The 16896-nt window shown below is 28.0% G+C and overlaps 1 protein-coding gene across 1 annotated transcript in view; it reads left to right on the forward strand.

The window, feature by feature from the left end:
- Positions 1–995: 995 nt before the first annotated feature.
- The window catches only part of LOC107437917 (BTB/POZ domain-containing protein 2), a 106415-nt gene continuing 90514 nt past the window's right edge, over positions 996–16896 (forward strand). Inside the window, exon 1 of the mRNA XM_016050058.4 lies at positions 996–1194. Within this exon, the coding sequence (XP_015905544.1) occupies positions 1111–1194 (84 nt within the window). The 5' untranslated portion in view covers positions 996–1110. The remainder of the gene's footprint in view (positions 1195–16896) is intronic.

The following is a 16896-nucleotide window of genomic DNA, read 5'->3' on the forward strand; positions in this document are numbered from 1 at the left end:
ATAGTCAATTCATTTAACCATTCTTTTATTATTATCTTTTTTTGTTTAACTGCACATAATTGAAATCTTTGAATTCACAACCCAGAAGACAAGAAGACTCCTAAACCAAGCATCTGTACAGAATTACTTTTATGGAGTAATTTTTTTAAGTAAAATTACAATTCATTTGCGTTTCAGAGAGACAGAAAACATGAAAGCCTCACAAAGCCAGTTCCACGGCAGTAGGGCTCTAACCATTAGTCCTATTACCACCGATGATAATTTGAATCAGCACATGTGCACAATGCGTCACAGACTGAGAGAAACCACGGAAATCTTTAAAGTTTATCCTGGACTATAATCTTCAATATTGTTACCACTGTGGTTATTTTAGGTCAGCACTTTTTCTAATGTGGAAAGAGTACTATGCGAAATTATTAAAAATATAGCTAATGTAGGGATTCGAACCTGAACTTACTCAGCCGATAGTGATCCACCTAGTTCATGCGTTATGCTAGATTTTTAGTTACAATAGAACATGATTAATTCTTACCGCTATTATTTTCCCTGAGTTATGTCTTTTAAAAGAATGTGGAGATGTTTACGTTTAACTACTTCAAAGAAGATATTTAAAATAAATTAATGATCACATCATTTTTCACGATGTACCTGAAACTAAGAAGTTAATATCTATTCAGATTATCCTTGTTTCTAGGATAAAAAAATGTTTTTTTAAGTATGTAATATAAAAAAAATATTCATAAAAGTATAAAAGTAGATCAAAAATCTACTAAAACTTTCGTTATTCACTTCCCAGCTAGGATTCCGCAAAACTGAACAGGTCATTGAATTAAACATATAGGTTACACAATTTAGTAAAAAATAAACACTATAAACAGAGAGTTAAAAAGCCAATGGTCACGCGCCATCATATATCATTGCACCGGCGAGATGCAAAACGCTGTTCGGGAAACATGAAAAATGCGCATGCGCGTTGAAGGATCAATGAAAAGATTCACGAGAGGAGAAAAACCGAATCAACATGGCTCTATCTCATCTTAGAATAAAATCAAGACTGCTGGGTGCTAACATGTGTTATGTTTGAGAAAAGAAAATAGGTGATCTTTCAACATGCGAGAGAATCCGGAAGCATACAAATTGGAAATGGAGTTGGAAGAGGATAAGTTTTCTTCCATTTGCTGTTGTTTTTGTCCGGTAAGTATCATTCTCCTTTATTTACTTCAAGACATCAATCGTTTGTTTTGCTTTTTTAACGTTTTCGAAATCGTCTGCTACAGTTCCTGGAGTTGTATTGTAACGCTGCTGATTAAAGAGGAAAAAAATTCCATTTTTTCAAACTATTTATACAGCACTATTATAAACTTCAATAAATAAAAAATAATTCTTTTCTTGGTATAAAATATGTTTTAAAATGGAAACCATATTATTAATATTTTCATTTTTCTCAATTCAAACTTTTGTTCAGACGATGTAATTTATTTCAAACCACAATTTTTAATAATTAAAAAATCAAAATCAAATGAATAAAATAATTTTAAAGATAGTTTTAAAAAAGCAAAAAGGAGACAAATGATAAAGTTTTTTTTCTTCAAATTATCATTCAACTTCTATGTAAAGAGACGCCAGCTTGTTTTAGAAAATATAAACACAAACACGTGTGTCTGATTATTTCTTCGAGAAATAAATATTTACTTTACTATAAATATTAACAAAAGGTGACTTAAATTTGATTTGGACGTCTTTGGCTGAAAATAAAAAATTTAAAAAAAAAAAATTTCTTTCACTAAACGTCTTATGTCTCAGAAAAGAAAGAATATATTTGAAGAATCTCAATAGATAAAATAAATATGTTTAGTCCTTTATGGATTTTTCGAAAAATTTCTTTTAATAAAATATAAATAATGAAAAAATCTGTGATTTGGAATGATAATAATTTAACTAAAATGAAAAAAAAATTTAAGCACTACTATTTACCATTAAATCTTGAGAAAATCCATCTAAAATTACGAATGCGTCTGCAATATTATTTTCCTGATCTTCTTGTTGAAGCTTTTGAAATGCGCTCCGCTCCAATTGATAGTAATAGAAATTTAATACAAAAAGTATATTAAATACTTTTATTAATTTTTAGAAAATTTTAATACAATGGGTAAAAATATATGTTTTAATTTTCCGATAATATTTCATAAATACAGAACTGTCTTAAGAGTGGGTTATGTGGGTATTTTGTCTGGACCCCACTTCCTTCCCACTGAGCCCTGCACCGGTCAAATTAGGAATTTTTGTTTATAAGTATAAAAATATCCGTTTTTTGAAAATTTATTTATATTATAGAAAATTTTAAGAAAAGTTGTTTTCTATTTCATCAAATAAATGTTCATATCATTCCAAATTTTGAAGTAAATCGTGTGCTCTAAATATTAAAACTAAATAAATTTTAAAACTACTCTTTTAAAATTTTTACTTAAAAATGTTTTTAAAATGAACTAAAAAAGGCGAAAAAATAGTTTTTTGTCAGTACAGAAACGAAAATCTAAGAGTACATCACTTATGAAAAAGTATAGGGGATGTTCGGAAGTAGTAAAAATTTATTACTATAGGGATGCAACTTACGTTTTAAATTTTCCGGTCGGAAGCAAACAAACATGTCTTCGTCTTTTTTAGTCAGTTTAAAATATATAGTTTGTAAAATACTATTTTACTATTTTTCTTTTATTGGTTTGTTAGTGTGTTTACGGAAAGTGGCTATAGTTTTGCTAAATGACCACTCTTTTTAAAATGCAGTTAAAATAAAAGCAATGAAAATTATGCTCACTACGCAGAGAAAAAAGTATGGCAAACTCTACCAGAATATGGCAAAATTTACCATATTTATGTCTCTATGGAAGCACCATAATTCCCGGAAATTTTTACCGGGCATTATGGTGCTGCCAATGATTTTGATAAAATTAGCAATAAAATATGGGTTATAACATGAGATAAAACTTGGTAATTTTATCCTAATACCTTAGGGTATGGCATAAAGACGGTATTAGATTAAATTTATTTTTCAGTTTTGTATTTTTTACCAATCATGGGGAAATGGGAAAGAGAACTATAATTTTAAAAATCAGAATTTCCGGCTAACCGTTGACAAAGGAACGGAAAAAATAACAAATGAAGGGTTTAAATACCGTGTATTTTGGGTTTTATTACCAAAATAAGAATTATGGTTCTTTTTACCAGGAATGTGATTACCATGATAGTATGGTAATTTTACCAGAATTATTTTTCTTCCTCGTAGAATTTGACTATTAATGTTAACTATAATGAATTTACTATTTAATGTTAACTATAATGAATTTACTATTTAATGTTAACTTTAACGAATTTACTATTTAATGTTAACTACAATGAGTATTTAATGTTAACTATAATGAATTTACGATTTAATGTTAACTATAATGAGTATTTAATGTTAACTATAATCAATTTACTATTTAATGTGAAATTGAGAACATTAGCTAGTTATTATTAAGGTCAAGAAGAGTAAAGAACGAATTAAAATCATCAGAAAAAGAAACTAATTTTTTCTATTTTAGTTGGAATGTATTCGTCTTTCGCTCAAAACCACCTTTAAACGTCGTCCTGAAACTATATTAGTTTTGGTTTTAATTCCTCAGTTGCTCTAATTGATCTAAATAGTAATTAATCAGAGTCAATCTTTCTCATTAATGGGCTTAATTTTCTTTACAAAGATTCTAAAATTATACATTAAGGATGGTTATTACAAAACATCTTGATCATTCTATTGTGTGCTATGAATATTTTAAAATAAAGGTTTCGTAAGAATTGCTAAATTTCACAAAAATGATGATATGATTGGTGCAATTATAGAGTTATTTTCAATTAATTGTATTACAATTGTATTACATTCAAAATGTATTACACGTCTACTCTCCTCAATGATAACTGATCGTTATACATGATGTAGATCTTAATATTTTTAAATGTAGCACAGAATAAAATTTTAATTCAGCTTAAATTTTCCTTCTTTTTTTTCCTTTTTTTTTCTTGAAAACAAGGTTTTTTATAATTTAAATGAATTCCTTTACAATTTACTTAACATGTACTTTTAGAGCAAATAAGATTAAAACTTTTAAAAATTTATTTCATAACAAATTTATTTGAAAAATTTTTAATTTTGTCTTTTAATTTTTTCTAAATAAAGCATTGAAGAAAGAAAGAACGAGGAAAAAGATGAAATTGTTGTTAATAACTAATTTGTCTGTAATAAATCTACAATTCATATTGATTGTTTCTTATATGTAAAGTTTTATACATAACTATTAAACAGCGAAAATAATTGAAACCTGTTTATCTTTTTATTGCTATTTAATAAAATGACTCTATGTATACAATAGGAACATTTATTGCAACATATTATGGAAAACTTTTGCTGTCAAAATTTCAATTTAAAAATAAAGATTTTTGTTTTCTTAATATTGAGCATTTATTAATAGAATTAAACATAAATTCTACACTGAGAAAAAAAGTAAGGTCAAAACTATCAAAATATGGAACAATTTTGTTTCTTGCTTCATGGAAATACCAAATGGCTCGTTGAAATTTTATTAAAGCTCTTCGGTTATATTTTTTTAAGATTAACAATAAAATATAGTTTTGTGATATGTGAAAAAATTTGGTAATTTCATCATGATACCATGGATCATGGCATAAAAACGATTTATCCGATTAAATTAACTTTTCAGGTTTGCATTTTTTACTAAATGCGCAGTAATAAGAACAATAATTTTGAAAACTAAAATTTTCGGTAAAGCGTTACCATATGAACGGAAAAATTACCAGATAAATGGTTTAAATACCGTATATTTTGGTTTTTAATTCCAAAATTATGTTGTTCTTTTTTGTTTCCACAAATGTAATTATCAAACAGAATGGTAACTTCGCCAGAATTTTTTTCACCATATAATACTACAAATTTGCTATTTCACTTGATAGACAGACAAAAAGAACTATAAAAAAAGCACTGTGGAAAATGTCTAAAAAAAACGCATTTGAAAACCCACATTGGAAAAAAGCACTGGAAAAAGCATAAAAAAAGCACTGGATAAAAGTACTGAAGAAAACTCCTGATTAAAAATTACATAAATTTAATGTCAGATTCTATTCAGGTAATTGAATCCGAATTTAATAATAATAAATAATCATTTGAAGACGATTAGATATTTCTTAAATAGGTGATTGATATACTATGTTTAATTTGATTCTGACTGAAAAAACTTTTAACTACCATTATTTCTATATTTTAATACTATTATTTCTGTATTTTAATACTATTATTTCTGTATTTTAATACTATTATGGAATGTGTAATAAAATTATTACAAATAATGTATCAGTTAAATCATTTACAATAGTCTCTCAAGGGCTTAATCTTTTGATAAGTAAAAAATATTAAGAAATGATACAGTATTTCCATTTAATACAATTAAAAAAAATGCTTGAAAAAGTATTATTTGAGTATTATAATTGATCCCATAAGAGTAATTATTGAAATTTAAAACAAATTTAATAGCTGCTTAAAAATCCTAATCATTTCGTCAAATAGTATGGAGTATGGTAAATTCTTTCCGTAAACTTTAAACTCTTCGCTACATTTTAATTTAACTAATTTTTCAAAAAAAAATATCCAATTACAATCGAATTATTATTTGAATACATTATATCAAATCAGTTGTTAAATTCATATAACTTTTAAAACCTTGCTTTTTTTTGAGGCTTTTATTCCATACTTTTCCTCTGTACTAGGTTAAATATTAAATCCATATAATTGTTAAAGTAGTGGGGTGCTTTGATTTCATGCTTTTGTTCCGTTGTATTTTTTTAACTATTAAATTCATTCAATTTCGAAAGTAGTGCTTTTTGTGGTGTTTTAATTTCCGCTATTCATTTTTTAGATTTCTGAGAATAATGAAATCTCATGGCAAAAAATACTCTGCGTTTTTTATAAAAGTGCATACCCTCATATCTGTCACTATGTAGTAAAGCAGTAGTCGAGTGGTGGGCGTAGTGGTTTTTAAATTTGCGGTAGCAGGTAATTCAAACTTATCTTACCGGATCCTTTCATCTCAATTTTTTTTCTTACCAGGAAGTAGCATAAATCCCAAAATTCCTTAAGAGTTGCGCCTTGAGAGGGATGGCCCTTTCAATCTTCTATGTTATTTTAGATTATGCAGAGGATATTTCTTTACAAAACTCATAAGTTGACAAACAAAACAAAATCATTTTAGCTCATATACTTTTGTTTACAGGGTGTTACAAGACGAACATTTATTTTGATAAAACAAGATTTCTAATTAAAAATTAATAATAATTATTTTTAATTAAAACCCTGCATACCACTGTACAACCCAATGGAAAATGAAATCAAGAAAAATTTATATATTTTTGTTGTCCCAAAATTTATACTGGAAGTAATTTTGGAGGAAAAAAAGCTTTTAAATATAATTATAATTTTAATTATAACTATAATTTTTTTTATTAATTCATGTGAGGAACCAATTAAGAGGGCTCATGGGGCTGATGGCCCCCTTTTTTTAGAGACTTCTAAAGCTAATTAAAGTAAAATTGATTTTCGAAAAAAAATTATTGGATATTTTAAAGCGTAATGTTTCACAATTTTCCTTCAGAATCATTAAAAATTGTATGTTGTATTGAAAGTAAAATTCGGAAAATAGATAAACAAATTAAATCTCTGCCCTCACTCATCTGCCTAATTTTTCCCCATTTTTTTCTTTCGCTTTAAGTCAGTAGTTTTTGGTTTTTTGATTAATTTCTTGAATTCAATTACAAAACCCTTAAGATTTCTTGGCGTTTCTGCAGGCAAAAATGGAACAAATTAATTAAGAACGGAAAATTCTAATTTTTTTCTTTAATTTCTTATAATTTGTATGCATGGTTGTTCTTATGGATGTTTTTGCTGAGATGGACATGAATATTAATGATTAGTTTAGTTATTACTGTAAAAAATAAAAGAATTCAAAAAATTTTACTTTTTGTAAAACAAGTTTAATTTGAACTGAATTTCATAAGAAGTTTGGATATTTCTGAATATATGTTCTGAATTTAAATAACTTGTTATAGGTTGGGTCCAAGTCTCATATTAGCCGCTGGCCCCATCATACCTTAACTCAAATCTGCATAAAGTATGCAATATAGGGTTGTATACGAAGTAGCATATTAATTAAATTCCCTTCACGGTTCTGCTTGTACACGTGTACTCTTTCTATAGAAAATTCTCCATTTTTTTAAAAAAATTTCAATGATTATTTTACATAAATATGGCTGAATTTTGTTGGTATAGCTCTCCATTTCTTTCTTCAAGGGCATGGGTAGTTTTAAGTTTAAGGCTTATTGAACTTCCGAAATAGAAGGGGGAAAAACTCGAGAAAAGAGATTTTATGGTGTTAAATCGCATGAACTGGGCGGACACTTTTAATCACCAAAACGGGAAAATATATGATCTGGGAATGAGACTGAGCAGCACAGAACAAGGAAAACATGCTCTTTTGTGTAGCTTTTAATTTTTTATAAGGCTACAACTTCCAACTTTTTTTGCGTTTTCTTTTTGCTGCATTCTGTTACCCGAATGGAGCAAATTTCAAATTTTGGATGAATTTTTTAATACCTTTTATAAATATACTCTATACATCAGATTCATGTATTCAATAATTTACACCTTACTGTAAGAATTCATTTTATTTTTTTACAGAATCATAATTGGCGGAATTTAAAAATCCTTTGCGCCTTAGGCTTTGGTTTGATTGTTAAAGTTACACTAAGGCTATATATTAATGGGCTTTTGTTGGCTGTCTGGTATTCGTCTTCATTGATGATTCGAAGGCAATACTCGCGCCTCCGCCAAACTACGCTACCACTTTTTAGATCAGAGGGCCTCCTTCCACATAATTAAATTTTATTCAATAAATAATTAAAACATAATTAAACACTTTGAAAAATGATTACAAATAAAGTACAAAATTAATAAATAATTATAATCAAATTTGCAAAACATTTTAAAATGACTGAATTTTTCTAGTTTTAATTATGAAATGGAAAGTTGTATAACAACTTTTTGCTTTTATAAGATTGCATAAAGACAATTAGTGATTTTAATTCCATATTATCAAGAACTAATTAAAATTTTCAAATCTAGTTCAGATGTAAGCTCTAAAATTTTAATGCATACCATGCTAAAATCAATGATAAAGCTAATTAATGATTTTATGTTGATCAATTATATGAACTAAAATCAATGTTTTTTACTAAAATCAGTGATTTTTTTCTTTAGTTAAATAAAAAAATTCTTTTTCTTTCAAAATATTCAGATTTAAAAAAAAGGAAGAGAAAGAAAAAAGAAGTTTGAATTTTTCTAAAATTTTGAAAAGATCCAAATGATTCTAGCACCTTTTTTATTGCAGGACAAAAGGATGAAATTAACTTATAATAGCATTTTTCTTATTGATAACACAATAACTTTTTCCATTTTTGCTATAATTTCTTTAATACTTGAACGCATATTGCTAACTAATTTTGTTTCCATGGCATGTGGATTTTTTTATTTATTCAGATCAGAGTTTATAATTAATAAAATATTAAAACTTTCACTTATACGGCATTTTTTCAAGGTAGCGACATGTTCTTAAAAAAAAATTTTTAAAACTGCCTTAGACGTAATGGAAACTACATCAGTGAAGCTGGTTTGTTTAAAGCTTTATGTGCTGTGTAAAAGTTTCAAATAAATCAATTAAAAATGAGGGATTCGCCAAATGTGCTGTTTGCTGAAGTCTCAAGAAAAAAAGTCCCACCTTATCAACCAGACTCGCGTTTCGTTCCAAAACACACACATCATTTTTTATAGCATCAATCCAATCGTTGCATCTGAAACCAATGTAAATATTATTTATTGACTGTAGCATAGTATTTGGCTAAATACGTCGTTTTTATGAATGAGAAGTTATTTACAGACATTTTTCAGCCACAAGACTGGACACAGTTTTTCAGAATACAGGAAGAAATTTTTTGTGGCTCCCTACCTCTGAACATAAATGGTCTTATTTTCATATTTTAAAGTTTTTTTGAAAAAGCTCTTTTACAAAATTGTTAGTTTCCATCCTCATTTTCGGAATATCTAATTTCATAAACATTCTAAAACCTTAACTTACATTTGTCTTATTCGTGCTTACATTCGACGGAAAACTTACTGGTTTAGATTATATTTTAATTTTCTTTTCCGTTAACAGCTTTCTTACAAATCAAAACTAAAAATAATAAAATAAATAAAGACACTACATTTTGAGTAAGGGATTTTATTAAAAAAAGAAACCAGCATTCCTCGGGCCTGGGATAATTTTCTCTGTCTCCATTCTTTTATGTTTCTTATGTTTCGAAGTGGATTGACAAGATTGCCATCATATCTCCGAGCATCACTGGTCGGTCAGTGAGCGGATGGGTGACAACTTTGATCATCCTGCGAGGAGACCGAGAGTAGGTGGTATAGATCTTTGCTAAACTGCTCTACCGTGAAGTGCTTGACCTCTCGCGTAGGTCGTCGAGCTACCAAAGCAGTAGAGCCATCCACTCTGAAGAGGATTCAAATTGTGATGTCATGTCTTAGGATTATCATCAGGATTGTTTCCCAGATAGTCGCAAATTGCTCGTTGAGTATGAGTGTCTCTTGAGCGGCGTAAATAAAGTACTGATAGTACCATTCTTCTAAGGAGAATGGCTTTGCTCTCACAACTTTATAATTCAAAATTTGGTCCACTTAATCAAAATAATTAAGGTATCTGAAGGAATTAAAATCTGTGATAAATCTAAAATGTGGGCAAATCCATCCTCCACAGATTAATACTGTTATTCATTTTTGACTCTGCGATACGTTCGAGTGAAACATAAATAAATCTGAAATTGAGAGATTTCAATATAATTTTATCCAAAAATTCAGTTTCAGCACTTTATCTTAATTCCCTCTTTCTTGTTTCCAAAAAAAAACTTTTTGATCTCAATCTGCAACTTTTTTTTCCAACTAGTTTAAATCCTCCAATCACTTTTAAACTATGTTCTAAAAAAACGAAAACTGAAACAATCAACTGGAACGAAATCCTTTTTGATGAAATTCCAGTTAATAAAGTTTTCAAAGCTCCCGTGTCGAAGTTGAGCCAATTGGCATTGGTCCTAATATATTTGATATCAGCACATTCTCCTTTATCGGGTGTTGGCAGGCCTTTATTTTTTTTTTTAAATTTTATTTCCTAGGGCTACTTTTTAGTCCTCAGTGCAATAACACGGTCGCAAACGCCACGGTTGCCACAGTAACCATGGCCTGGACCCGACATTCTTCGATCAATAGGGGGTGGGGGATAACTGTCAATGCATGCATGTAAACAATGAACTTGTACCCATTTTGTCCTACAATCATAAAGACAAATTATGCTATGAACTATGACTGGTTAGACTTATTTTTTTCTGAAGTTCTCCCAGTTAGTCAATCTTGGCTCCATCCCCAGTTTTGTTTTGTGGGTAAACTTATCTGTAGCTTAAATAGATGATGCAAAAGATATTTCGACTTGGGCGTAGTCATTGTTCAAAGATAATTAGGTGCAGATAATTTAGCGAGAAAATTCAGAATTTTTAAGGGATTTGAGTTCCGTTGTTTAATTTTGAAAGATTCTGAAGTTAAATTGTGAATTTTAACTTTTGTCATTTACTTTAGAATTACCATTTATGTCTCCATAAAGCAAATAAATAATATTATTCTTCAGTGATAAATTAACAAATAAAAACTGTCAGATGGTGTACCAGTACTGTTTATTTCTCAAAAAAATACCGTTATTTCAAAACAGACACCTAGTTTTAGGCACATAAGTACTGTTATTTAAGATACTAACTGCTTACCAGAAGAACTCTGTTATTTTAGCACATAACTCTCTTATTTCAACAGCAAAAATGTATAGAATAACCATGTCAGCTATGTGGTCGATACGAGTCGAGAACAGGATACGCGGGACCAGTCAACACCGGGATTCGAACCCAGGTGACCTTATCGAGAGAGTACTCTGTACTCTCAGCCACGGCTGCACTATCGCTTGATTATGAAGAAAAAATTCAAACTGTCTTTATCTTAAAATTCTTATGAATTGAAATCATATTTAAGAATAAAAACGCTAAAAACTATATTGACTTACCCCAATAAGAATGCCTGGCAATTAATACCGAAGTACCCGAAAAATAATATCTAAAGGCAGATAATAATCAGGTAAAGTATCAATTCGACTAAAGAAGTCGAATTTCAATTTTATTTATACGATGTTTAAAACCATAAAATAATCTTTGAAAAGAAACAACTATAAAATAATTTCTGAAATAATCGTAACTTGATTTGAAAAAAGATAGATACGGTAAACCAAACTGCATGGCAAAAAATAGAATTTGAAGAGTCAGTTTCAATCAGTTATTATTAGGATAAAAACACAAGTACTTGCTTTGTAGCCTCTTAGTGACCAAAGCAATTTTGTTTTCCCGCAGAAAATTACGAAATTTAAATAAAATTTGTTTGTTTGTTAAAATATATTTTTACATCGAAAACTGCCGCATTTGAAAATTTAATTCTTCCACTGAAAGCTTAATTGAAAAACTATTTCAAAAATAAATCATTTTCATAACAAAAATAAAGCTATCATATTTTATTAAGGAAATTTTTTCACTATATTTTAAATGAACTATCAATATATTTCAATTTCTAATTGCTGAAATAACTGACTTTAACTCGTATACTAAATTAATATAAATAGCATAAATCAGAAATATTGTTACTATAGTTTCTGAAAACTTTCATGGAATTGAAAATGTATGTAAAATATTAATAGTCTTCGAAATTTTTCATTCTTCACTTTCCCAAATCATTTTTCAAAACTAATCTATGTTGAACTAAATGGTAGCTCAAAATAAGCGTAGTTTTCTGCTCAAATGTCCATATATAATTGGGGGTCATACAAGTTTAATCAGATTGGCTAAAATTCTGGATACTCCATTATTTATCATCACTTTACACTATTAAATGAAACTAATATTAGACTATAGTCTACAAATCAAATTTCACTCAGACATATTAAAAAAAGTCTATTAATATCCTGGATATCAACAAATTAATATGTTGTTTTTAGGAAATTTTCTTGTATTGCTGGTCTCCTTTAACATGACTAAAATATGCAGTTATTTTTAGTAAACAACAGAAAGTGTACAGGGTGTGGACAAAGAAAATACTTCTATTCTAATACATTTTTTCATATTTGTAAGATGTTTCATATTTCATACTTGTAAATCATGCGATTTATCGTACTTCTCAATGAAGTTTAAAGCTTTTCGAGGTTTGAGAGACCGACAATAAACTAGAAACAGAAAATAGTGCTTTTGAACACCCTATGCCAAAAAATATTGGAATAAATTTGTAACTTGTAACAATTATTTTGGTTATTATATGCGATAACTGCGCAAAATTTCGTAAACTTAGCTTAGATATTTATGGAGATATGGACATTTTTATGAAAAAACTAGTTTCTTTTGTCTTACGTTTATTTGCTATAACTTTAAAAATATTCAATAAAATTAAATAAAATTTTTGGAGAAATTTAAAATTAATTACAAAATTATTGCTTTAAAGTTTGGAAAAATTTATTTAAAATTGCACAAGATATGTGCAATTAAAGTAGTTCTTTTATACGCAGCGCAGAAAAACATTTAACACTTTTTTTCACATAATTTCGTAGTGAATCGTATTTGGCAACTAATGAAAAAAATCCAATTTGAGTATCTTTAAAATTTAAAAAGTTGCGAGAAATTTTTAAAGTAATTTTTGTACTTTTTAAAATGATAAGGGGTTTCTAAAAATATTATTTTGTATCATAACACAAAATTTAATAAAACAGGCAAAAGAAAGATGTTTTTATTTGAGATGATCCCCAATAATGCCTGAGTCATTTTTAATGAATCTTTTTTAATAATGCAATATAAAATTTGTGGAAATCCCCTTATGATTTTGAGTTTTCTTTTAAAAAGTACGAAAACTACTTAGAAAATCACGTGAAACTTCTAAATTTTTTAAGATATTCAAATCGGACTTTTTTTCTTAGTTGCCAAATACGATTCTATAAGAAAAAATTTCAAATTTTTCCAGCGTATGCGCAGTATAAAAGCATTACTTTAATTATTCATATCTTACAAAGATTTAAACAAATTTTCTAAAATTTTAAAGCAATCATTTTGTAATTAATTTGAAATTGCTCAAAAAATTTTGTTTAATTTTATTGAATATTTTTAAAATTACTGCTAAGAAACGTTAGACAAAAAAATTAGTTTTTTTTAGAAATGTCCATATTGCTATATATACCTAAGCTAGGTTTACGAAAATTTATGCAATCATTGCATATAATAACCGAAATAAATGTTACAAGTTACAAATTTATTCCTACATATTTTGGTACAGGCTGTTCAAAAACTATGTTTTCCGTTTGTAATTTATAGTCGGTCCCTCAAACCTCTAAAAGCATTAAACTTCATTGAGAAGTCTGAGAAATCGCATGATCTAAACACTTCTGAAGTTATAAAATGATTCTCCAATTATTTCTTAAGAAATATTAAAAAATGTATTAGTACAAAAGTGTTTTCATTGTTTTGTCTAACCCATGTAATTATAAAAAAGTAAATAAATGTTTTAGACGTAAATTATTTTTTTAAAAATTACCGCATCTCAAAAAACTGAATAGTATTCTTTTTTTATAATCAACGATGTAGTGTCACGACTAGCAGAAAATTTAATGTGAGTTCTAAAAATTTACTTCAAAATTTAATGTATAAATGTTTAAAAAGGAATAAAAAACTAATGAATACTTTGAAAAAAATCATAAGAAAGAAAAAAAACTAACTATCACTTTAAAAAGTCAGAAGAAAGAAAGAAAACTATCACTTTAAGAAAATCAGAAGAGGGAAAAAAAACTAATTATCACCTTAAAATATCAGAAGAGAATAAAAAAAACTATCACTTTAAAAAAATCAGAAGTGAGGAAGAAAAAAAAACTAACTATCATTTTCAAAAAATTTGAAAAGAGAAAAAAAAATATCACTTTAAAAAAATCAGAAGAGAGAAAAAAAATCCTCATAGATCACGCTTAGCTCTATCAAGTTATCTAACCATAGCTCGAGACAATTTTTAATAAAATCTGCTGAGCTCTGTTTTGTCAAAATATGCTCGTTACGTTCCTACGAGTGAGCTCCCACGCACACAATCAAAAGGGGCATCTAATTGACGACGAAAATCAATTGAATATTAATATTGAACATTTTTTTATTACTAAATTAAATTTTTTAATTTTGACTCAAGAAAAATAATTTATGAGAAAAAAATATGTTGTTTAAAAAACTTTAAAAAAATTTTAATTCGTTTTAAATTAAATTTGCTTCGCAGTATTTGAAGAATATTTTGCCAGAAAATATTTTAACCATACAATAATTTCCATATACATAAAAATGAATTTAATGTATTGATTGAGATTTTTATGAATGTAAACTTGGCAATTTTTCTAACAAATTTGATTCCTATTTGGTTATTATATATTTTTTTTAATGAGCTTAGTTTTTATTTTATTTTATAACCGTCGTTGAGCAGCCAACCCAATTTTTGGGTTTATAAATACTAATGTTCAACTGAGAAGCCTTGTAATTCTGAACTCAATCCAGAAGACAAGGGAGCTACTGGATCAAGTATTGGGTGAAATTTAATTTCGTGAAGGGCTTTTTTTCTTTTTTTGATGGATCTAACCCACATTTGCGTTAAATGGAGAAGAAGACGACGAGAACTTTCCACAGTGGTTAGCCTGATGGCAAGGAACTCTAACCCATGATCCGTCTACCACTGAGGATATTTCACGTCAGCACTGTGGTTGGTGCAAGCCGAAGGCGAATTTCTTATCGACCAGCCATTGCTGGGATTCGAACCCGGTTCATTGGAAGGCGAGATCAGTGGCGAGAGGAAAAGCAGGTTAAAAACGGTAGACTTCTTCTCTTTAATCCATCTGCAATGTAGAAGTTTACAACTTTGCCAATCAGTGGTCAAGTACGGCACTCGTATAATCAATGCGTGGTCCAATGCTTTTCAACAAAAAATCAATTTGAGAAAACTACATTACTAATTTTAAAAAAAACTTTAAAACTGTGTTTCATATAAATTTCTATAAACTCCAGAATTATGGCAGATTATTAACAGTTAATTCTAGGACATAACAGTTAATTCGAGTTATAATAGTTAATTCGGGTTATAATAGTTAATTCAAGATGTCAAAAAGAATTAAATCTGGCATGGAATTTTTTAATGACATTTTTCTTTAATTAAAACATAATTAAACAAATATAGTTTATGGATTTAATTAAAATTTACAGATGCAAGCAATTTATATGCAGTAAAATATAACAAATTGAAAAAAAAATTTGTAGAGAAAGTTGAAAACCTTTTATAATTCAATTTTATAGAAGAAAACTGAGGGTGCAATACACAAAACTTTAAATGCTTTTTAATTCAAAGATAATGTTTATATTTTTTGCTTTAATAAAGACAAACTGATGTTTTTCGTATATTATTCTAACGAGAAATTAAGTTGTTATTATCAAGGGATATAAAAACTAAATTCATTTTGAGCCTGAAATTAAAAATAAAAATCTGCTTCTCTTTTTTAGACAACGTAATTGAAACATGAAAAGGATAATGACAAAATTCAAGCGCCAATTTTTTTGCTGAACTCGGAAGACGGATTAGTCACGTTAATTTGTATCTAATTTACGAACTTTTACAGAGTCTATTATGATGCAACATTTCGAAAGACTTTCATTCGCCTACCTTATTTGTAAATTATAATACTACCGTTTCCGACAGAAAAACAGCATCATTAAATGGCGCGACATCACATGAGTTTAAAATCCTTTCTTCATCAGAGACTCGTCACATGAGTTCGAAAGATCTTCTCATGAGATATCTATAAGAGGATGAATGGAATATTTCGAACATGAACTCCTTATTATTTTTGCTCGCTTTCACTTTCATTCACGTGGGAGTGTTTTCAGCCCCGATACCCGGTTGGAGTGAATCATAACGAAAATATTTTGAACTGTCTCGGTGTAACGGGTTTAAAAGTTTCACGTGTTTCCTATGTTTGTTTTTTAAAAAGACTTTCAGTTCGCGTTTTGGATGATTTCCGCTAGCTCGAAGTTTTTAAACGTTTCCTATTCCTTTATTTACTTTTTGTGGTTGATAGGTCGCAACGCGTGACTTTTTTGCTTGTTTTAAATCTGCTTGACCTTTTTAGTAGCTGACTTTTTCTTTTTATGAATAAAATTAGTTTGACATCATAAAGTAAGTTTTATTTATAATCAGAAATATTATTAAAATAATTTTTGTTAGTTTAAATAAATATTTTGAAGCTCTAATTATACAAGTAAAAGCATATTTTTATATTTTTTTATTATACAAAAAAGGAGTCTAATAGTTACTAAAAAATCTGTTTGATTATCGAAATTATGTTTATACAAAAATATAAAATCCAAAAAAAAGCAGTTTGAAAAAAAAATTCAGATTCAAAAATTTATCAATAATTTATTTTGTAAATTAAAGAAGTTTTAATGATAAATAACTGTTTCTCTAAGATATAAATAACTTCAAAGTTGAAAAATTATTGTTAGGATGAGAGCCATGTTTACAAGATTTTACTGTTAACGCAAAAAAGGTTACAAATGTCTCATGCTGTATTTCATAACCATAAGTTATCAAAATGCTAAATATAATATTTT

This window comes from Parasteatoda tepidariorum, chromosome 2 (assembly GCF_982258835.1).
Source record: "Parasteatoda tepidariorum strain Cologne lab strain chromosome 2, Ptep-v5.0, whole genome shotgun sequence".
Classification (NCBI taxonomy): domain Eukaryota; kingdom Metazoa; phylum Arthropoda; class Arachnida; order Araneae; family Theridiidae; genus Parasteatoda; species Parasteatoda tepidariorum.